The following is a 25,259-nucleotide window of genomic DNA, read 5'->3' on the forward strand; positions in this document are numbered from 1 at the left end:
CAAAAAAGTTATCCAATGCCAACTGAGCCTGTGTGAAAAAGTATTTGGTTTATTTAGTTACTAAATCCCCAAATCTATGAAACTGCATTCATAATGGGGTTCAGCTGGACTAGACACACCCAGGTCTGATTACTGTCAGCCCTGTTCAATCAAATCAACACCTAAATACAACTTTTTCAGCAGCATGAAGTTGGCTAAAAGGCCTCACCCTGTAGCACACTATGCCAAGGTTGAAAGAAATCCCAGAAATGATGAGGAAAAAGGTGACTGAAATACATCAGTCTGGGAAGAGTTACAAAGCTATTTCAAAGGATCTGGGACTCCAAATAACCACAGGGAAAACCATTATCTCCAAATGGAGAAAAAGTGGCACAGCAGTGAACCTTCCCAGAAGTAGCTGACCTTCCAAAATTCCTCCAAAAGCATAGCGACAACTCATCCAGGAAGTCACAAAAAATCCAAGGACAACATCCAAGGAACTGCAGGTCTCTCTCGCATCAATAAAGGTCACTGTTCATGACTCCACTATCAGAAAGACACTGAGCAAAAATGGCATCCATGGAAGAGTGGCAAGGCGAAAACCACTGCTAACCCAGAAGAACATTAAGGCTTGTCTGAACATGCCTTGATGATCCTCAAACCTGTTGGGAGAATGTTCTGTGGACTGATGAGTCAAAAGTGGAACTGTTTGGAAGACGGGTCCCTCTACATCTGGCATAAATCAAGCACAGAAATCCACAAAAAGAACATCATACCTACGGTCAAGCATGATGCTTTGCTGCTTCAGGGCGACTTGCAATAATTGAGGTAAATATGAATTCTGCTCTCTACCAGAAAATCCTAAATGAGAACGTCCGGTCATCAGTCCATGAGTTGAAGCTCAAGCGCAACTGGATTATGCAGCAAGACAATGATCCATAGGATTAAGTCCACCTCTGAATGGCTCAAAAGAAGCAAAATTATTGTTTTGGAGTGACCTAGTCAAAGTCCTGACTTGAACCCGATTAAGATGCTGTGGCAGGACCTCAAACGGTCAGTTCATGCTCAAACCCTCCAGTGTGGCTGAACTAAAGCAGTTCTGCATAGAAGAGTGGGCCAAAATTCCACCACAGCGTTATGAATGACTGATCTCCGGTTATCGGAAGCATTTGGTTGCAGTTGTTGCTGCTAAAGGTGGCACAACCAGATATTAAGTGTAAGGGGGCAGTTCGTTTTTCACGTGGATGATATAGTTGTTGGATAACTTTTTTTTTTTTGCTTCAATAAAAAAAATATATATTTGAAAACTGTATTTTGTGTTTACTCAGGTTGCCTTTATTTTATGTTATATCTGGTTTGGATATCTAAAACAATTTAGTATGAAAAATAGAAGAAATCAGGAAGGGGGTCAATACTTTTTCACAGCACTGTATTTATATAATTAAATCACAGCGTTTGCACATTAATGATCTCACTTGGCCATATAGCGAACTGTTTATCCGTCAGAAGAAGTAGTGAAGCTTCCGTCAAATGTTTATTTCGAAATAAAAGCATGACTCAAAACATAAGCTAGGTGCCTGAAATTGAAGAAATTGCAACAGAAATATATTACAACTGTAGAGTAATATGTAATATTCACTGTAGTAATATTAATATTAAATAATGATAATAATAATAAAAAAAATTAAGCAATATATCACAAGCGAGAGTGCTGTTGTACTGAATAAAAGTTTGTTAAAAATGCAATGGTATGTTGAAAAGTAATTTTTCTATTTTTTACTTGTTAAAATATTTGAATAGTGCCAAGAAATAAGTTGATTAGACACCATTTTGATTCTGACATTTTGTTATCATGACAACACTAATGTATACTGTATACATTTCTTTGCTTTTCTCTGTTTATGTATTAAAATCAGCTTCTTAAGTAGGGCTGCAATTAACGATTATTTTGATAATCAACTAATCTAATGCTTATTGGAATGATTAATCTATTGCAACGATTAATCAACTACTCTTAAATGAGAATTCAGCTTGTGGTTTGGGTTAAGAGGTTGTATTAAACATATGCTTGCTAATAGGTCTGGGCAATATGACCAAAAATATTATCACAATATTTTTTTATATAGTTCTATATGGATATTTATCACCATATACGTTTCATACCATTAATGGGGAAGGAAATGCATTGCACATGTTTGTTAGACCTCAAGAATGAATTAAACATAACTTGTTTGTTTATAAGTCAACTCCACAGAATAAGCTACCTTTTAATTTGAAGCTCAAGAAGTATACTCAGTTTAGGATTTAATTCTACATAAGGTGTGTGACATCTTTCGATTAAATTTTGCCAATTTTATTATCTTCAGGGGACGCTTGACTCCACCGAAAGACTTTTGACGGTTTTGATGCAAATGCTTGCGGGACGTTTCCACTGGCCCGTTGTGAACGAAGCTGAGCGACCGTTTTTTTTATTTTATTCATTCCTATAGGAGTCGAGTGCCATGCTCATGAGGTCGATTGTGGGTTTGATAGCGGAGTGGATCAAGTGTCAAAAAGTTGGTCAGCGCCAGTGGAAATGTACAGTTAGCATCTGCGTACAGTCAGAAGTTAGCCTTTCAAAGTACACTTCATATGACTGTAAGTGCATACACAGGCGGTTGGCTCATGCATGCTACGACTGCTGTAAGACACTGGACTATTTATCTTCAGGTGTTTATACCTGTTATGCTGATGTAGACATCTCCTGATCTCCTCACACATGCGCTGTTGACGTGCACATACACTGTTGTTGTTTCTACATTAGTCTCCTGAATTTTAGTAGCAATTACATCTTCTAGCGCTTCTCCTTGAAAGCAACGGCTCAACTGTGAGCGTTGCCACCTAGTGGACCCACTAATTAGTGCAAATAATTCCAGACGCATTCGCATCTGGCTGCACACGTTCAGTGCTCGAGCACTCTGACAAAATTTGCGCCATGTGTACTGTACACGGACCGAAGTGTATTTTGGGATTAATTTTAACAATCAAGCTAAGTAACTGTAATCGTAAAATGCCGTTATCAACCTAAATTGGTGGTATACAGTATATAAATAATATGATAAATATATATCACTGAAACTTGACTTTTCTTGTGTTCTGCAATTAATTTAGGGTTCAATTTGATTTTTCACATTTGTCTGTCTGGAAATGATTTTTCTTCATTTCATGTGTTTATTGCAGAGCTGAAGGATGTAAAAGAGGACAGCCAAGAGCTGAACGAAGTGGAGGAGAAACTTAAGTATCAGAAACATCATGATTTTTCAACTAAAGAAATGTTTTTGACTTGTTCAAAGAGTAAAAAGAATTTCACACCAAAAAAGCCTCAAAGAGGAGCAGCCAAAAATGTGTTCACATGTTCTCAGTGTGGAAAATATTTCACATATAAAAGCAAGCTTAAAATACACATGAGAATTCACACAGGAGAAAAACCCTACCCGTGCCATCAGTGTGGAAAGAGTTTCACACATAAAGAAAGTCTAAATGTGCACACAAGAGTTCACACTGGAGAGAAGCCTTTCACATGCCATCAGTGTGGAAAGAGTTTTGCATATAAAGAAAGTCTTAATGTGCACACAAGAGTTCATACTGGAAAGTGGCCTTACACGTGCCCGCAGTGTGGCAAAGGTTTCAAAATGAAAGGGAAACTTAAAGATCACATAAGGATTCATGCTGGAGAGAAGCCTTACACATGTCATCAGTGTGGAAAGACTTTTGCATACAAAGAAAGTCTTAATGTGCACACAAGAGTTCACACTGGAGAGAGGCCCCACACGTGCCATCTGTGTGGCAAAGGTTTCAAAAATAAAGGAAACCTTAATACGCACACATGGATTCATACCGGAGAAAAGCCTTACACGTGCCATCAGTGTGGAAAGAGTTTCACACGTAAATACCATCTTAATGTACACGTGAGAATTCACACTGGAGAGAAGCCCTTCAGATGTAATCAGTGTGGAAAAGGTTTTACACGTGCCGCCCATCTCAATAATCATCTTCGCTCTCACTCTGGAGAAAGGCCATTTGAATATGATAAGTGTGGTAAAATGGTTGTGAATTCAGACCAAAAAGCACACCTGAAAGTGCACACAAATGAGAAGCCTTACAAGTGTTCTTTTTGTGAAAAGAGTTTTACACGCCTGTTCTATTTGAAAGAGCACCAGAAAACACATACTGGTGTGGCGGCTCATATGTGCTTTGAATGTGGGAAGACTTTTATTATTTCCGGCAACTTGAAACAGCACCAAAGAATTCATACTGGAGAGAAACCTTACAAGTGCTCACACTGTGGAAAGAGTTTCACTCGGTCAGGAAACCTGAAAACACACGAGAGAATCCACACTGGAGAGAAACCATACCACTGTTCTTCATGTGGAAAAGGTTTCAGCCAATCAGGTCCTCTACAGAAACATCTGAAAAATAATTGCCAAAGTAGTCACAGTGAACAAAAATCATCTTAAAGGAAAATCGACTTTAAAAATCATCTTAATGGAAACAAATGTGTATATTATATTTTCTGTTCATTTTTTTGTTGTCTTAGCTGTTGAACTGAGAAATAATAAACATTTGTTTCCATTAAAATAATACTTTAGCACACATATACTGTAAATAGTTGTCCACTGTTCTTGATTAATAGCCTCCAAGAACTGTCCGTTCTTTGGTTTCACTGCATGTTCAGATGTAATAGGCTTAAAGGTGTGTCTCCACTTGCCAATGATGAAATACATAAATATGAAATGATCACACTATATCATGATTGGACATGACTGGTGCAACAGGGATTCCTGTTGGCTGGCCGTCTCTCTGGAGGTGAGCTAGAGCTGCTCAGTCTGTTTGTAATGCATGCGGTGAGTAATAGGGATTGGGAGCTCCAAAAATAAAATGCATCCTTATTAGAGTAATTTTGTCGATAAAATGTGTGTAATACTACTGTCATTGCTGATATATGTTTTGTATCATGCATTGTGTATGGATTCGGTTTTACTGGCTGGTTAAGAGTTTGAAAACCATACCTTTCATTTAAGGCCCGCAAGCATGCTGTTGGGAATATATCAACTCTGTGTTTTTCTCAGTAAATAAACTGATGGAGAAAGATTGATTGGAAAATGACTTGTATTGACACATGCAATGGAAAAGGAAAAGGACAAAAGACCAGTTACACAGACATGTTCCGAATCTACAACTATAATAAGAACTAAACTGTAAACTTACTATAAATTTGTTTTGTCTAGTGGATTCCACTTCCTGCTTTCACTGTTGACCCCATCTGCTTTAAGCAGGTGAGTTCTGTAAATCTAGCGCTCCTCGACAGGCTATACTGAGCCTAGATATACCAGCTGTAACGGTACCAAAAGTAACTGGTGAAAGCACAAACTGATGGCATAAACAGGGAGATAGACCCAAAGGTGCTCTAGACACAAGGGCATCTCTAGGGCAAAATATTTGGGGGGGCTCAAGCCCCGAATGTTTTTTGTTCAGAACTGCAGTTTGTAATTTCTGCATTACTAGTGGCACCAAACAGAATTACAAAAACAAAGTATGTTTTCAAAACATCCTTTGCCAACACCCTTTAGACCAGAGGTGGCCAAATTTTATCCTGTGAAGGGCTAAAAATCAAACTTGACTGAGTGCCGTGGGCCGTAAGTAAAATTAGCATTATATCAAACTGTCTATTAAAATATAAATGTTAGGACTTAGGACACTAAAGAGACCTTTCTACTGATTCTGAAAAACACCAAAAGAAAGATGCCCAGTGTCCCTGCTCATCTGTGGGAACGTGCCTTTGGCATGCTGCATGGAGGCATGAGGACTGCAGATGTGGCCAGGGCAACAAATTGCAATGTCCGTACTGTGAGATGCCTAAGACAGCACTACAGGAAGACAGGAAGGACAGCTGATCATCCTTGCAGTGGCAGACTATGCGTAACAACACCTGCACAGGATCGGTACATCCGAATATCACACCTGCGGGACAGGTACAGGATGGCAACAACTGCCCGAGTTACACCAGGAATGCACAATCCCTCCATCAGTGCTCAGACTGTCCGCAATAGGCTGAGAGAGGCTGGACTGAGGGCTTGTAGGCCTGTTGTAAGGCAGGTCCTTACCAGACATCACTGGCAACAATGTTGCCTATGGGCACAAACCAACCTTCGCTGGACCTGACAGGACTGGCAAAAAGTGGTCTTCATTGACGAGTCACGGTTTTGTCTCACCAGGGGTGATGGTCGGACTCGCGTTTATCGTTGAAGGAATGAGCGTTACACCAAGGCCTGTACTCTGGAACGGGATCGATTTGGAGGTGGAGGGTCCGTCATGGTCTGGTGCGGTGTGTCACAGCATCATTGGACTGAGCTTGTTGTCATTGCAGGCAATCTCAACACTGTGTGCTACAGGGAAGACATCCTCCTTCCTCATGTGGTACCCTTCCTGCAGGCTCATCCTGACATGATCCTCCAGCATGACAATGCCACCAGCCATACTGCTCGTTCTGTGTGTGATTTTCTGCAAGACAAGAATGTCAGTGTTCTGTCATGGCCAGCGTAGAGCCCTGATCTCAACCCCATTGAGCACATCTGGGACCTGTTGGATCGGAGGGTGAGGGCTAGGGCCATTCCCCCCAGATATGTCTGTGAACTTGCAAGTGCCTTGGTGGAAGTGCGGGTAACATCTCACAGCAAGAACTGGCAAATCTGGTGCAGTCCATGAGGAGGAGATGCATTGCAGTACTTAATGCAGTTGGTGGCCACATCAGCTACTGACTGTTACTTTTGTTATTTTGACCCCCCCCCCCCCACACACACACACACACACACACTTTGTTCAGGGACACATTATATATATATAGTATATATATATATATATACACACACACACACAGATTACACACAACATTAAAACTACCTGCCTAATATCGTGTAGGTCTCGCTCGTGTCCCCAAAACTGCTCTGACCCGTCGAGGCATGAACTCCACAAGACCTCTGAAGGTGTCCTGTGGTATCTGGCACCAAGACGTTAGCAGCAGTTACTTTAAGTCCTTTAGGTTGCAAGGCCTCCGTGGATCGGACTTGTTGGTCCAGCACATCCCAAAGATGCTCGATCGGATTGAGATCAGGGGAATTTGGAGGCCAAGTCAACACTATTTGTCCTGAACAATTTTTGCAGTGTGGCAGGGCGCATTATCCTGCTGAAAGAGGCCACTGCCCTCAGGGAATACCATTGCCAATAAGGGGTGTACGTGGTCTGCAACAATCTTCAGGTAGGTGGTTCTTGTCAAAGTAACATCCACATGAATGCCAGGACTCAAGGTTTCCCAGCAGAACATTGTCCAGAGCATCACACTGCCTCCGCCGACCTGCCGCCTTCCCACGATTCAAACTTCTGCCATCTCTTTCCCAGGTAAACAACGCACACGCACCCGGCAGTCCACATGGTCTGAAAGAAAATGTGATTCATCAGACCAGGCCACCTTCTTCTATTGCTCCATGTTCCAGTTCTGACTTACTTGCCCATTGTAGGTGCTTTCGGCAGTGGACAGGGGTCAGCATGGGCACTCTGTTTGGTCTGCGACTACGCAGCACCATACGCAGCAAGCTGCGATGCACTGTGTGTTCTAACACCTTTCTATCATGGCCAGCATTACGTTTTTCAGCAATTTGTGCTACAGAAGCTCTTCTGTGGGATCGGACCAAACGGGCTAGCCTTCGCTCCGCACGTGCATCAATGTGTGGGCCGCTCAAAATATAAACATCAATGTTTTGATGGTGCCACAGAGGCTCAGTGTTTATACTTTTGGGGGAGGTAAACCCACAAATGGCTTACTTATATTTGTAAATGAACAATAAACTGGGACATTAGAACGTATTTTGACTTAAAAAAAGATATACACTTTACCTTTAAGTACATGTTGGTTATTGCAGGTGTTCCCTGCATTAAAATTAATTAATGCATTAATATGTGCTAAATATGCTTCTCAAATGAAACGCGCATTTGTTGTTCTACTGAGAATTTTCTACTGAGAGTTTAAAGCGGAAGAAGTCAAGCCTAGCTAGACAGCCCAGACATTATTAAAAGAACTGACAAGGAAAAGTGACAACAATATTTGTAGACAAAGTGGAATTCAGATAGACGGATGAATTTTACATAGACAACCCAGAAATACTAATAATCTGTAAAGGTTATATGCTGCCTGCTGTGTGTGCAAGAAAATCCAATAAAAGCCTATATATTTTTTAATACCAATAAAGTAGTCAGTATTATTTACCAATTTGAATGTTTTTTTTGTTTTTTTTAACCTTTTCATGAGTAGGGTCTAAATTCCCCTGTAGTGCCCCCTGGAGTGAGTTATTTTTGCACATGACAATGCACAGCTGCTGGGGGGGAAGAGTGTAGAGGAGTATTTTTTTTTTTTATTTATTTAATTTTCATTTTTGATTTCTTGTCATAAAAAAATACTGTATATAATATAGTAAACATGAACAAATTAGTTATGTCTGCTGTACTGTATTTGTTTTATTTTGTTTTTATAGCTGTAAAAAACAAATGAACATATAATATCAGCAGTCTGGTTTGCCTGTATGCACTGTTTGACTTCTCAGACATTGTGTGTCTGTGTGAGACTAGCGCTAATGTAAACAGACTTGGTTGCGTTGCGTAATCGCGCTCTATCAGCATATTTTCACAGTGAGGATACAAGTTTTAAACTGTTATTGTGGTGCTTTTGTTATAATTTGGCTGTCTATTTCAAAAAACAAATTTATTATATGCCTGAAAAGAAAACCTAAGCAGACGTGGCTGCGTGCATGGGAAAATCACGTTTAGATATGATGGCTGTGTATATACAAGCTGCAATATGTAATCATGGTACTCTGGTGACAGTTTGGCAGTTTGTTACATAAAATAAACCTATTATGTGCTTGAAAAGCCTCTTTGAGTAGCTGTTTCAGATGAAGTTGTCACCACGCTGTCAGAAAATACAGACTTTAAGTATGTTTGAATGAATCTTCAACCAAATAATGTGTGAAAAGGTGGAACAGAAACATAATAATTAGCCTAAATCATTAGAAAGATGGGACTTTCCTTTATACTTCAGTTTATAACTCAAAATGTGTTTCATGTGACTCAAAATGACGGAGCAGGTCTCATATCTTACACACCAAACAATGATGTTAAAATGTCCATTTGCTGGGTCTCAGGAGGTCATGGTAAAATCTTTGCTAGTGCTGGAATAAAGCAAATAAACAGTGTTATTTTTATTTTATTTTTACTCAACAGCCCACCATTCTCAGGCTGAGGTAAGCTAGTTAAAGTATTTTAAGTCTTTTCTTAAAAGCAGTTATCTTAAAAACTAATAATTAAAGCTAATTGTACAATATTAATGTCTTATGTTCAAGAATGTAAAACAAAAGACAAATTTGCACAATTTCGCTGGATTTGGGAGGAATAGAAAGCTGGATTTTGTGGCAAGTGTAAGTAATAATGTAGAAAAGCATACACACAATTCACAATGTCTGAATAATGGTTGCTGACCAGTTATTTACTAATACTATATTTGTGATCCAAAGATGCTAGTGGACTACAGACGCAGACAGCACGCATTCAGTCATACCACAACATTTGAAAGGTAATGCTTTCCTTTTCTTTCTTTCTTTATTTTTCGGAATACAGACATGACATGAAAGCTATCTACTCCATCTAACAACTGAATGGGACAGCCATCACAATTAAAGCAAACATTCAAAACTGTCAGTGTATTATAAACACACTATTAATACAAGGGAAATAATCCTTTTAGATTTATGCAACACACCAAACTGAGATGTCCAGAGTGAAGGATGCAGAGTTGTGGCACATTTGTAGGTAAGGCATTATCTTCAAGTTTTGGCATTTAATGACAAATATTTCTCAATAGTGACTACAAATCTGGGCTCGGACAGATATTTGACCAGTCAACAGGGTATTGTTTATCAGAACTTGGTGTTTCAGGAGACTTTCTCTTCTCAAATAAAATATTTTGTACTCAAATCAATGTTTCATGTCTGTAACATGTAACCATATAATAATGACAGACTTTATTTTATCCCTTACATAAATGGTTATGAGGGAGGCAATCATAACAGAATGTTTCTTTTGTAGCACCAAGAATGCAAGTGTGGAGTCAGGAACATAGTTCAAGTGCTGATCAACGTCAAAGTAGTATGTTACTTTATTTAAAAAAATTAAAAAAATGAACTTTTTTGTCTTGCGTTGTATTAAAAGGAGGTCATTTGCTCTTCATTACTCTGTTAGACAGTCATGTCAGGTCAAACAGCTATTGTGAAATGCTCATGTGGAGCCTATAAATAACTTTGAAAATGTTGCAATATTTATTGTGCACTGCCAATATCTATTCATATCAAAATATTTTATATATATATGTGTGTGTGTGTGTGTGTGTTTTCCTAGGACCAACAGGGTCATTCAGAGGCAATGGAGGCATGCCAGATATTTTAAGTAAACTTTTTACATTAGTTTTTGTGCTTTTTTTTCTCCAAATCTTTACAAAATTGCTTGCCTTTCAGATGATGACATTGCTCAGAGGTCAAGTGGTGCTTTAAATAACAGTAAGTAATTTTATTTTTTGTTCAAGCATGTCAATCTTCTAAACGGAAGTCCTTACAATCTGACATGAACAGGTTTCCAGCTTTATGTCCGCAATAAAAGATGGTCATTTGTTGCCACCTACTGGCATAATGATGTAACAGAAATATTCACCAAATGTATCAGTGAATAAATCTGAACAAATCTTATTAATGAACACATTCAAAAGACTTGAGTCACTGGGATGAACCAAAATTCCCACCACTTATGGAGAGCTCTCAAACTCTGATTTGGAATGGCATGAGCACAAACATGTGGAGTGATGCAGTGAAGCATCGAGGACTGGAACTAACTGTTGTGTAATGCCATTATACACTGATCAGCTACACATTAATCAGTGTGAGTGCTCTTGTATTGTTTAATGTACTGTGCAGCTGATATAGATATAACTCTAAGTTTGACATTTTTAATTTTACAGTGACGAGATATTCCACATCTACAGGATCCTTCATTGGACCTCTTCTCATCATAAATAAAAGTAAGTAGTCAGAGACGTGGCACATGACATGTAAGCGCTTCCACTCTTCTCCCTGTCATTTCCTGTCACTTTTGCACTCTCCTTTCCCAAGGCCTAAAATAAAAAGATGTTTAAATGTCTCAAGTTTTAGGTGCAACTAGGGTAGTGTCAACACTATTCTAATGTTATGTATTGCTTTTGCAGCTGTCCAGTCATCAGTCAGAGATGCCAGTAAGGAGAGGGGAGACAATAACTTAAGTATTTTAGGTTTTAAGGTTGTAAAGTTTAACATTTGTATTTATTTCATCTTTTAGTTAAGCTGTAATTCATAAAGGAATCTTCTTGGTTCAATACAATTTAATATTAATCAAATGTAACAATGTCGATTATCGCACAAAATAGTTTCTGAAAAAATGTTAAAATCAAGCTTACAGTGGAAGTGAATGAGGACAATTTTTTTTAGGTTTTAAAAGGCAGAAATGTGAAGCTTAAAAATAAAAGCACTTACATTATTTCTTCAATTAAAAGTTGTGTATTATTTGAGCTGTTAAGTTTAAATCAACAATGTTATGGTCGTTTTAGGGTTTACCATATTACATCATCGTGGCAACAAAATTTACACAGAAAAGGTTAATAAGCGATTTTATCACACTAAAACCATGTTAACATGCATATTGTTCACATATTGTGGCTATACTTTTGAAACAGTATTGTTGACAGATTGACCCCATTGACTTCCATTGTAAGTGCCTCACTGTAACCCAGACTTTTGCTTTTGTTAAAGAAAAGTAGGGACGAGTCGAAATTAATTTCTGTGGTAATCAACATCATGCGACAAGTGCTGTCGATTGAACTTCCATTGAACCCAGAATGTTCCTTTAAATCTACCTAATACATGTAATTCAATACAATAATTACAATATCATTGTAATATGTATTAATACATTTGATGACCAAAGACTCTGTGTTGCCTGTGTTTTACTCTCCAAAGTTGATGCTGACACATTGATTATAATTGATAAATTTATTGTTAAACATAACATAAAAAACAATGTTAATTATTAACAATATTAAAAATGTTATTACATTACTATTTTATTTTGAGTCTTTGTGTGTGATTATGGAAAAATATTACCCATAATATATACAAGAACAGGAAGAAATAATGGGTAATCGAGTTGTGTGTTGCAATGGCATCAGTAATAAACAAATGTATCTGGAACTTCCTCTCGCGGTCACTGAATGTTGCGCAATAACGTTGCCACAGCCTTCTCATGTCTTACATTTCTACTTCAACACAACGTGGAGAACATGTACCGAACAACACGTGGTGTTACGTGGTAGCGACATCGCCACAACGTAAGTGTGTTTGCTGGGTTATAGAGCTAAGCAGCATTAAAATCAAACATCACTTGAAAGTCCAAGTCCATTCTCAACTACAGCACAAGCACCAGTCTTCACCACAATGGTAGCTCCCCAAACTCCAGCCAAACAAACACTACTTTAAAAAAATAAAACAGAACAAAACTCATCCTGTTCTTATCTTGCAAAAAATGCAGAAAATACATTTGTTCACACCATCCAGTCCCCTGCAAAGCATGCTGGGAAATGGAAATCCCCTTGCCAGTTTCATCAGTGCTACAAAAATTATTCAAGTAGACCTTACTCAAATGGATTAAGCAAACTTAATTTTACCAGTTTAATTGAATTTAACGTAATAAATTTAAGACAAAATGTTCTAGAATTGTGTTGCTTTTGTTAATTTTAATTAAGTGAACAACTTGTGAAAATCCTTTTTTGAGTGTATGATAAACATAATATATGATACACACTTAACAAATTTGTGTTCTTATAACAGCACCTCAAGAGTTTAGTGGAACATTACCTTGGTAATGGCATACTACCCTTACAAAATTTGTATTTCTGCTTTATAATTAATAATTTGTTCACTTATTTGTGCATAATCATTATCTTTGTTTTATTGTTTAATAATTGTTATCCACAGTTTTCCTGAGAAAACACTTGGGTGGCGCCGTGATGATTCTAATTGCTTGTCTTCTGTTTCTGATCTTGAGACGCAATTTAAATACTACAGAATTGAGCGATCAAGAAGCCATTTAAGTGTTATTTGGAGTAAAATGTCATTTCAGGCTCGACTTGTGTAGTTGTTGGCTGTCATAACTAGTCATAGGTGCAGGTGCGTGAAGTCAAACAAAAATGTTGGCACCCAGGGAGATATATACAGTACAAAGAAACTGATAGCCTTTTTTATTTCTCCCCAATTTGGCATGCCCAATTCCCAATGCGCTCTAAGTCCTCGTAGTGACTTGCCTCAATCCGGGTGGTGGAGGACAAATCTCAGTTGCCTCCGCGTCTGAGACCGTCAATCCGCACATCTTACCACATGGCTTGTTGAGCGTGTTACCGTGGAGATGTAGCGCAGGTGGAGGCTTCACGCTATGGAAGCTTCAGGCTATTCGCCACGGCATCCACGCACAACTCACCACGCGCCCCACTGAGAGCGAGAACCACATTATCGTGACCACAAGGAGCTTACCCCATGTGATACTACCCCTCCTAGCAACCGGGCTAGTTTGGTTGCTTAGGAGACCTGGCTAGTTTGTTTCCTTACACATCGTCATCTGAGAGTCTGGCAATGGTTTATGGTTGGAAATCGGAGATGTAAAGTAGGAAAACCTCACATCTGACTTGAATGAAACTCAGCATAAGTCTATTTTGCTGTTATAGTGAAAGTTCTGGGTAATTGAATAATGTCCCTTTAAGAGTTTGTGACGTTCCTCTTGGTCTTTCCCTCCTCTGCTCGCTTGCAATGCTCAGTCAGATGGAATTGATTGAAAGCAAGTACCAAAGTCTTTCTAGCAAGTCAGTCCACTGTCAGCCATCTTTGGAATGCTCCCAGGAGGCTATTTCCAGTCATGCCAGTGCATTGATTGGCTCTTTTAACTGTAAGGCGGGACTTCCTTTCTTCATACGTTGACCGTTGGGTGCTCAGAGCTCCTTGGTTCAGCATTCCAATTTCTCCCATTTTAATAGAAGAGGCCCATCTCTGCTAAATAGTCTCTGGCAGGGAGGCATCGCATTTGTCTCTGTTATGTAAAAAAGTAAAAATAAATTATATATATATATATATATATATATATATATATATATATATATATATATATACACAGTTGTGCTCAAAAGTTTGCATACCCTGGCAGAAATTGTGAAATTTTGGCATTGATTTTGAAAATATGACTGATCATGCAAAAAAACTGTCTTTTATTTAAGGATAGTGATCATGTGAAGCCATTTATTATCACATAGTTGTTTGGCTCCTTTTTACATTTACATTTATGCATTTGGCAGATGCTTTTATCCAAAGCGACTTACAGTGCCCTTATTACAGGGACAATCCCCCTGGAGCAACCTGGAGTTAAGTGCCTTGCTCAAGGACACAATGGTGGTGGCTGTGGGGATTAAACCAACAACCTTCTGCTTACCAGTTCAGTGCTTCAGTCCACTACGCCACCTTTTTAAATCATAATGATAATAGAAATCACTCAAATGGCCCTGATCAAAAGTTTACATACCCTTGAATGTTTGGCCTTGTTACAGAAACACAAGGTGACACACACAGGTTTAAATGGCAATTAAAGGTTAATTTCCCACACCTGTGGCTTTTTAAATTGCAATTAGTGTCTGTGTATAAATAGTCAATGAGTTTGTTAGCTCTCATGTGGATGAACTGAGCAGGCTAGATACTGAGCCATGGGGAGCAGAAAAGAACTGTCAAAAGACCTGCGTAACAAGGTAATGGAACATTATAAATATGGAAAGGATATAAAAAGATATCCAAAGCCTTGAAAATGCCAGTCAGTACTGTTCAATCACTTATTAAGAAGTGGAAAATTCGGGGATCTCTTGATACCAAGCCAAGGTCAGGTAGACCAAGAAAGATTTCAGCCACAACTGCCAGAAGAATTGTTCGGGATACAAATAAAAACCCACAGGTAACCTCAGGAGAAATACAGGCTGCTCTGGAAAACGATGGTGTGGTTGTTTCAAGGAGCACAATACGACGATACTTGAACTAAAATGAGCTGCATGGTCGAGTTGCCAGAAAGAAGGCTTTACTGCGCCAATGCCACAAAAAAGCCCGGTTACAATATGCCTGACAACACCTTGACACGCCTCACAGCTTCTGGCACACTGTAATTTGTAGTGACGAGACCAAAATAGAGCTTTATGGTCACAACCATAAGCGCTATGTTTGGAGAAGGGTCAACAAGGCCTATAGTGAAAAGAATACCATCCCCACAGCATGGTGGTGGCTCACTGATGTTTTGGGGGTGTGTGAGCTCTAAAGGCACGGGGAATCTTGTGAAAATTGATGGCAAGATGAATGCAGCATGTTATCAGAAAATACTGGCAGACAATTTGCATTCTTCTGCACGAAAGCTGCGCATGGGACGCTCTAGGGAATTTCCAGTACGACAATGACCCTCCAGTGGTTACAGCAGAAAAAGGTGAAGGTTCTGGAGTGGCCATCACAGTCTCCTGACCTTAATATCATCGAGCCACTCTGGGGAGATCTCAAATGTGTGGTTCATGCAAGATGACCAAAGACTTTGCATGACCTGGAGGCATTTTGCCAAGACGAATGGGCAGCTATACCACCTGCAAGAATTTGGGGCCACATAGATAACTATTACAAAAGACTGCACGCTGTCATTGATGCTAAAGGGGGCAATACACAGTATTAAGAACTAAGGGTATGAAGACTTTTGAACAGGGGTCATTTCATTTTTTTCTTTGTTGCCATGATTTGTTTTATGATTGTGCCATTCTGTTATAACCTACAGTTGAATATGAATCCCATAATAAATAAAAGAAATGTGTTTTGCCTGCTCACTCATGTTTTCTTTAAAAATGGTACATATATTACCAATTCTCCAAGAGTATGCAAACTTTTGAGCACAACTGTGTGTGTATGTATATATATATAGAGAGAGAGAGAGAGAGAGAGAGATACAGGGGTGCAACTAACCATTTATATAGCCTATACACACACACACTAATACACAGGGAAGGGGAAAAACTCCTTTTAGTTAATATATAGAACTATGGAAAATGTGATTTAATAATATGTATGTTCATATCATGTGCATAATATATGTAGATGTGAGTGTGTATGTATATGATGGGGTAAACTTACATTTTTGTAGAAGGTTGATCTGCTGATACTTATTTAATACTTGCCATACAATGGTTTGTCCACAGTGGGTGGAGCCTCCGCTTTATAAGCATGGCTCTCTCTCACATTAGGGAGTTCTTTTTGAGAGTAAGATGTGCAAGAGTGGTGCCATTTTTCCGAGTAGTTTGTTTGTGATCCTTTGTGTAGAAGGAAATCCAGCCAAGAGCTGTGTATATATTTTTGTAAATATTTTTGTGCACTTTTGGTGACTGATTGGGAAAAACGGATAGTGTAAATAAATATCCTTGCACCGAACTGCTATTGTGGCTGAGCCAACATTCTTGTTCAGAGAGTTTTTACCAACACGCCTCATCACACACACTAACACACACACATTAACTCACTCACTCACTCAACACACATATGTAACCAGTCCTACTCAACCTGCTCCAAACGGGATTTGAACCAGCGTCTCTGGCATGGGAGGCGGGCACGCTAACAAGGAGGCTAAAGACTACACCCCCTAGCGTCTGTTGCTAGTGCACCTCTTGAGGCCAGGGGAGTGAGGTTTACACACTGCACAGCTACCTACCAGCTGGCTACCGTTACACACACACACACTCTCACACACTAACACACATTCACACACACACTCACACTCTCTCTCTCTCTCTCTCTCTCTCTCTCTCTCTCTCTCTCTCTCTCTCTCACACACACACACACACATACACTCTCTCACTCTCTCATACACATACACACACTAACACACACTCTCACTCACACTCGTGCACACACACACACACACATGTTGGCTTTTCTATACTTGTGAGGACCCTCCATAGACATAATGATTTGTATACTGTACAGATTCTGTCCCCTAACCCTACCCCTAAACCTAACCCTCACAAAAACCTTTTTGCATTTTTAAATTTTTCAAAAAACATAATTTAATATGCCATTTCCCTTGTGGGGACCGCTGGCTGGTCCTCACATCGTAGGTGATCTCAGGTTCCCTATCTGTGACTCACTTGATGTTGTGTCGATGTAGTGACACTAGGGGTCACTCTTGGGAGCCCTAAACACCTCTGATCTTTGAAAAAAGGCCAATGGGAATTGGCGAGTGGAATTTTCATGCCACTCCCCCGGACATACGGGTATAAAAGGAGCTGGTATGCAACCACTCGTTCAGATTTTCTCTTTGGAGCCAAGTGGTTATTCCATTCATTGAAGCTGAATTCATCCGTGAGTTCATTCAATCTGCTGGATTTTACGGCGCATTTCAGCGGCTTCTCCCCCTCTGCACCCGTGGAGTGCAGAGAATGCCCCTGGGTGCTTCGGCAGAATAACAAAAAGAGTATATTCTAAAAAGAGTATATTTTCATTCTAAAAGAGCGGCACACATGGAACGTCTTTTTAAAGATGCCTTTCCGTCTGTGTGATATTCCTGGTTGCGGTCGTTATCTCTCCGCTTCTACCGGCCACGACTGCTGTCTTATGTGTGTGGGCACTGCCCACGTGGAGACATCTTTCGTGGATGGGTCTTGTCCTCATTGCGAGAACATGACCATGGCAACGTTGCAGTCACGGCTTACATTCGTAAGAAAGAAAGCCACCCTAGCGGCTCCCCGCCTCGGTCCTTCTACCTATGGGTATGAGGCCGTGCCGGTTAGCACTGGGGTGATTTGGGGACCTCAATTGGAGCATCTCTGCTGGGTAAACCCCCACGGACCTCCCATTCCCCAGCACGCTCGCTTGCCTCGGTCGGGCTCTTGGTTGAGACCGCCGGCTTGTCTCACATCGAGTTCACCCTCTTATTCGGAGCCCGGGAAGATGATGAGTTATCGAGCGCAGCATCAGAGAGCGGGCTCGTCCACTCTGACACGGACGCCTCGGCTGGGCTCCCTCCTGCGGGTGTGGTTGCCCAGTCTCAGGCCGATGCGGAGATGACGGACATGCTTTCCTGGGCAGCCGCGAGCGTCGGGCTAGAGTGGAACCCTCCACTATCCCCTGAACCCTCGCGGCTCGATGATTGGTTCCTGGGCCCAGAGCGCCACTCACAGCCACGCCCTGCCCCGGTCCCTTTCTTCCCGGAAGTGCATGAGGAGCTGACAAGATCGTGGGGGACACCTTTTACTGCCCAATCCCGATCTTTCAGCTCCCCCGCTCTCACTACCCTCGATGGTGGGGCGGCCAAGGGGTATTCGGTGATCCCCCAGGTGGATGCGCTTGTGCCCACAGAGTGCTGCCACCTGGCGCGGGCGCCCGAAGCTCCTGTCCAGGGCTTGTAGGTTTACGTCATCCCTGACGGCTAAGGCCTACGGTACCGCTGGACAAGCCGCCTCCACCCTGCACGCCATGGCTCTCCTGCAAGTTCACCAAGCCAAGGCACTAAAAGAGCTGCAGGAGGGTAGTTCTGACCGTGCGACGAAGGTCACGGCGCGGTCTCTTGGGCAGGCGATGTACACTCTGGTGGTCCAGGAGCACCACCTTTGGCTCAACCTGGTCGAGATGAGAGAGGCCGACAAGGCATGGTTCTTTGACGCCCCCATCTCCCAGGTTGGCCTATTCGGCGACACCGTCGAGGACTTTGCCCAGCAGAGCCCACCGCAGGAAGCAGACGCCACCCATCTCACGGCCGGCCGCCAAGAACCCTAGGAAGGCCTCGAAGCGCCCCTGAGATGGGTGACCCAGAGTCTACGGAGCTGGTAGACAGACCAACCCATCCCCCGGTGGAGGGCCAGGAGGAGAATCTTTTGTTAAATTTTTCGCCGCATGCCCAAAACTTCAACAAAAGAATGGTTTCCTTGTTCTCTGGGTCACATGTCAGGTGTGCACGGCTGTCATCACGACCGCAGTCCACCGTCCCATTTTCGCAGGTTTGGCGCTCCAGCGGCGGACCACCCGCCCCTGCGCGCCCAGCTGTGGCACAAACACGCCCACATCAGGTTGGCTCTGACGGACTACGGGGATGATGTTCCTCCTCCCCCCTCCTTGACCAATCTTATGGTGGGTATCAGGAGCCAGGTAAGTGCTTTGATGTCCCTGGACTCAGCACGGCCACAGGGCTCGAGCCCCCGCGATGTGGCACCTCAGGCTCCGCCCCACAGTGAGGCCCCACCTGCCGGTACGTCCGACATGATTATCCCCTTGGTCCACCTCGCCCGGAGTTTGGACGCATGGCTTGCACTTTCCAACCTGTCGCGATGGCTGACCCGGACCGTCCGACTTGGCTACGCGATTTAGTTCGCCAGGCGCCCACCCAGGTTCAGCGGCGTCCACTTCACCTTGATGAAGGGCGAGAGCGCCGCTACCTTGTGTGCGGAGATTGCGACCCTTCTGCGCAAGGGCGCGATAGAGCCTGTCCCTCCAGCCGAGATGAAGAAAGGGTTTTACAGCCCTTACTTCATCGTACCGAAGAAAGGCGGTGGGTTGCGGCCAATCTTGTACCAGCGAGTTCTGAACTGGGCCTTGCACAGACTCCCGTTCAAGATGCTGACGCAAAAACGCATTTTAGCGAGGGTCCGGCATCAAGATTGGTTCGCGGCGGTAGACCTGAAGGACACGTACATCCACGTCTCGATTTTACCTCGACACAGACCCTTCCTGTGGTTTGCTTTCGAGGGCTGGGCGTACCAGTACAAGGTCCTCCCCTTTGGCCTGTCCTTGCCCCCTCGCATCTTCACGAAGATCGCAGAGGCAGCCCTTGCCCCGCTAAGGGAAGTGGGCATCCGCATACTCAACTATCTCGACAACTGGCTGATCCTAGCTCACTCTCGAGAGTTACTGTGCACACACAGGGACCTGGTGCTCAGGCACCTCAGCCTTCTAGGGCTTCGGGTCAACTGGGAAAAGAGCAAGCTCTCCCCGGTTCAGAGCATCTCTTTTCTTGGCTTGGAGTTGGACTCTGTCTCGATGACGGCACACCTCACGAACGAGCATGCACAGTCAGTGCTGAACTGTCTGAAGGTGTTCAGACAGAAGACAGCGGTTCCACTGAAACTTTTTCAGAGGCTCCTGGGGCATATGGCATCCTCTGCGGTTGCCACACCACTCGGGTTGATGCATATGAGACCGCTTCAGCACTGGCTTCAGACTCGAGTCCTGAGATGGGCATGGCACCGCGGGGCACATCGTGTGGTCATCACGCCAATCTGTCGCTGCCTCTTCAGCCCTTGGAACGACCTAGCATTTCTACAGGCAGGGGTTCCCCTAGAGCAGGTCTCCGGGTGCATCGTGGTTACGACAGACACCTCCAAGATGGGCTGGGGCGCCGTATGCAATGGGCACACAGCCGCTGGCTCCTGGACTGGCCCACGGCTGTGTTGGCACATCAACTGCCTCGAGTTGTTGGCAGTACTGCTCGCCCTACTGAGGTTCTGGCCGTTGATCCAGGGCAAGCACATGTTGGTCCGGACAGACAACATGGTGACGGTAGCGTACATCAACCGTCAAGGCGGTCTACGCTCCCGTTGCAAGTCACAACTCGCCCACGTCTCCTCCTCTGGAATCAGCAGTGCCACAAGTCACTACAAGCCACTCACATCCCGGGTGACCTCAATACTGCAGCGGACGTGCTGTCATGACAGGTTATGCTCAGGGGAGAGTGGAGACTCCACCCCCAGGCGGTCCAGCTGATCTGGAGTCGATTCGGTCGAGCACAGGTAGACCTGTTTGCTTCCCGGGAATCCTCCCACTGCCCGCTTTGGTACGCTCTGACCGAGGCACCCCTCGGTATAGACGCGCTGGCACACAGCTGGCCCCCTGGACTATGAAAATATGCGTTTCCCCCAGTGAGCCTACTTGCACAGACCCTGTGCAAGGTCAGGGAGTATGAGGAGCAGGTCGTACTAGTAGCACCCTACTGGCCCACCCAGACGTGGTTCTCAGACCTCACGCTCCTCGCGACAGCCCCCCCCCGGCGAATTCCCCTGAGGAAGGACCTTCTTTCTCAGAGACGGGGCACCATCTGGCACCCGTGACCAGACCTCTGGAATCTCCACATCTGGCCCTTGGACGGGACGTGGAAGACCTAAGTAGCCTACCACCCGTGGTGGTAGACACGATCACTCAGGCTAGGGCTCCCTCTACGAGGCGCCTGTATGCTTTGAAGTGGCATCTGTTTGCTAAGTGGTGTTCTTCCTGACGCGAAGACCCCCAGAGATGCGCAATCGGATCGGTGCTTTCCTTCCTGCAGGAGAGGCTGGTGGGGCGGCTGTCCCCCTCCATCTTGAAGGTGTATGTAGCCGCTATAGTGGCACACCATGACACAGTTGACGGTAAGTCCTTAGGGAAGCACGACCTGATCATCAGGTTCCTGAGAGGCGCTAGGAGGTTGAATCCCTCCAGACCGCATCGCATCCCCTCATGGGACCTCTCTGTAGTCCTTCGGGGTCAACGGGGAGCCCCCTTCAAGCCCCTGGAGTCAGCTGAGCTTAAGCCACTCTCTTTGAAGACTGCCCTCCTGACTGCGCTCACTTCCATCAAGAGGGTAGGGGACCTGCAGGCATTCTCTGTCAGTGAATTGTGCCTGGATTTCGGTCTGGGCTACTCTCTCGTGATCCTCCCCTCTTATGAGGTGAAGATGTGTGCCTTTGACTCCCAGTCGTGTTCACAAGTTGTGATCCCTGGATGATTTTCCTCCTTAGCCCTGTGGCAGACGAGTTTGCGAAGAAACTCACTGCTAGCCCAGTACATGTGCTAACTAAGCCCTGTACTGGGGTAGGTGCTCCACATGCGCTGGTTCCCCATAGGTGACCCCATGTGATATATCTTCCGCTAAATCATTTCCCTGTTGGTAAACTGCGTCTTCCTTGGGCACATGCCCCTCTGCCCCTGGTCACCATGCTTGTAGAAACTCCTCCCCCCTCGGGTAGGACCTACCAGGCGACTTCTCCACATGACATACTTCCGACAAGACTCGGTAAGACCATGTGAGGTATTTCCACTCGAAATACCCCCCCCCCCCCTTCTCTGGGTGGGGTGTGGTCTCCACGGTGTCTTCCCCTTGGTAGTGACACCCCCCTGACATAGACATTTATGGCCCCCAGTCGGTTAACAAATTGCACTCTTTTTGGGGAGAAAAAAGAGGAAAAGAGGCCACGGCTGGGCTGGCCTGTCCCTATTTGTTGGGCAGTCGACTTGTTCCCGAAGGACCGTTTGACGCTCATAAGAGCGTTGGGGGAGGTTACGTGACGGCCTGGTGCACTGGCTACGAGGCACACAGAGGTCTGCCCGTCTCGCACCGCTAGTCCACGTAACACAGTTCAGTAGTCGTGGCATTTTGTATAGGGACCCTTAGTGTCACTACATCGACACAACGTTGAGTAAGTGACAGATAGGGAACGTCCTGGTTACTTTCGTAACCTCCATTCTCTGATGGAGGGAATGAGACGTTGTGTCCCTCTTGCCACAACGCTGAACTACCCACTGAAATGGCCGGGACCTTGTCTCGGCTCCTCAGCACAAAACCTGAATGAGTGGTTGCATACCAGCTCCTTTTATACCTGTATGTCCAGAGGAGTGGCATGCAAATTCTACTCGCCATTTCCCATTGGCCTTTTTTCAAAGATCAGAGGTGTTTAGGGCTCCCAAGAGTGACCCCTATTGTCACTACATCGACACAACGTCTCGTTCCCTCCATCAGGGAACGGAGGTTACAAAAGTAACCAGGACGTTTTACTATCCTTGTGGGGACATTTGGTCCCCACAAGGATAGTAAAACCTGTACACACACACACACACACACACACACACACTCTCTCTCTCTCTCTCACACACACACACACTCACTCACTCACTCACTCACTCACTCACACATACACTCACTCCAGTCCACTAGTTGGCGTGAAAGCATCATAAATTGTTTTGCAAACCGCCATTAAACACGAGAAGAAGAAAGAGGAACTCACAGTTTAAACGCTCAGTCGGTTCGTGTTTAATGTGTTTTTTTGGTAATATGTGAGATTTATATTTTTTTGATGTTTTTTTCTGTTCTTGCTGAGTTTTAATGATCGTAAACGAATCTTATTATCGTCTTATGTGGCAGTTTTGTGACACACGCTTTAAAATATTCAGTTTCAGGAGAATAAGCAGAAATATCTGAATATCATGGTTAATTTCTGATAAATGAGCTCGTTAAATCAAGATGTAGATTTTAAATGAGTTCAATGAAGGTGATTATATGTCGAATAAAGCTCGTTATGGGTTAATATCCGAGAATATTCTGTCAGGAAAATGAAACCAAACACAAAAAACACAATTATATATACCAAGACACAAAGCTATTTTGTTTAACAGATCTGTTCTTGTGTGTGTAATTATAATAATGTTTTAGAGTTTGATGAATGTCAGTCCATTATAATGATGATGTTTTTGTGTTCAGATGTTCATCATGAGAGAGCAGGTGGATGTGATCTTCTGTAAATCAGTAGGAACTGATCTGTCCATGCTGGATATTGATGATTTCATCACAGAAATCTCTCAGCTGAAGAAAGAGGTGACGTCACTGAAGAAAGAGGTGACGTCACTGAACGCAAAGCTGATGGAGAGAGATGACAGGTTACAGGTTAAACGTTCATTTCATCCTTTACCTGTTTAGAGCGAGTTAAAGTTGAGATTGTAAGTTTCAAATGATGTGATATGACTGTGACTCTGTGATGATGAACGGTACAGATGTGATTGTGTTGTGTTTGTCAGGAGCTGGAAAAGGTTTCCTGTCAATCTTCAGTGTGTGTGACTGATGGGACCTCCACAGAATGTCAGGATTCAGTGTGGAGCGGCAGAGATCAGTCCACACCACAGCGGCTGCTGGACAAACTCTCTGAACAGAGATCCAGAGACACACAGGACTCACAGCTCACTTTACTCTGTTCTACTGATGCTCAGGAGAGTGTGTGTGACAGTAATCAGGGTGATCAAACCTCCACAGAGTCTCTGACTTCTGTCTGTAATGCTGGAGAACAGCAGATGCTGCAGACACCAGTGAAGATTGAAGTGAAGCTGGTGGAGATAAAAGAAGAAAACACAGCAGAGGAACAACAGAGTGATGAAGATCATGATGAGACATCAACAGAGGAACAACAGAGTGACGAAGATGATGATGAACAGCAGATGCTGCAGACACCAGTGAAGACTGAAGTGAAGCTGTTGGAGATAAAAGAAGAAAACACAGCAGAGGAACAACAGAGTGATGAAGATGATGATGAGACATCAACAGAGGAACAACAGAGTGATGAAGATGATCAGCAGATGCTGCAGACACCAGTGAAGATTGAAGTGAAGCTGGTGGAGATAAAAGAAGAAAACGCAACAGAGGAACAACAGAGTGATGATGATGATGAGACATCAACAGAGAAAGAACAGAGTGATGAAGATGATGAGGATTTCATTCCTTTAGGTATTTTTCTTTAATGTTGTTTTATTTATTTTTTATGACTCTCGACTTTTATGTCAGAATCTGTTACAACAAAGGCGGTTTTATAACTCAAAAGTCACTTAAAAGTTCCGTTATTTTTATTGGCATTTGTCATCTATACCATAGAAAAATTTAATTTTAAGCAATAGAAGAAGCAACATTTATGGGGTTTGCTGCATTTCAGTACTTTGTCACATACTGTATGTAACGGTTTAGAGGTTAATTTTATATCCTTTAATATTAAGAAAAATAAGTTGCTATAAGAACCTATGGTCTCTCTTTAATTTAAACACCCATTATAATGCCCCATTCACACTGCAGGCGGCTTTGTCTCTTGGTGTCGCACGACTTTGCGATCTGTGTTGCTGGTGGGCGTTCCTACTGCTGCCGCCGCTCTAACGTTATTGGTGGACTGCACAACTTGTCATAGTAGTGTTTGAAATGCTGATTACAGATGATAATGCCGATAAAACTAAGATGTCATTCTAATTTGACAAGGAATCAGTTTGACAAGGAATCAGTAGCCCAAAAGTAGACAT

At 43.1% G+C, this 25,259-nt stretch overlaps 1 protein-coding gene across 1 annotated transcript in view; it reads left to right on the forward strand.

Moving 5' to 3' along the window:
• Positions 1-25,259, forward strand: part of LOC127418542 (uncharacterized) — a 164,512-nt gene that overhangs the window by 18,498 nt on the left and 120,755 nt on the right. The window contains 2 exon segments of the mRNA XM_051659121.1: positions 23,689-23,871; positions 24,003-24,702. Coding sequence (XP_051515081.1) covers positions 23,689-23,871; positions 24,003-24,702 — 883 coding nt within the window.

This window comes from Myxocyprinus asiaticus, chromosome 28, assembly GCF_019703515.2.
Source record: "Myxocyprinus asiaticus isolate MX2 ecotype Aquarium Trade chromosome 28, UBuf_Myxa_2, whole genome shotgun sequence".
Lineage (NCBI taxonomy): Eukaryota > Metazoa > Chordata > Actinopteri > Cypriniformes > Catostomidae > Myxocyprinus > Myxocyprinus asiaticus.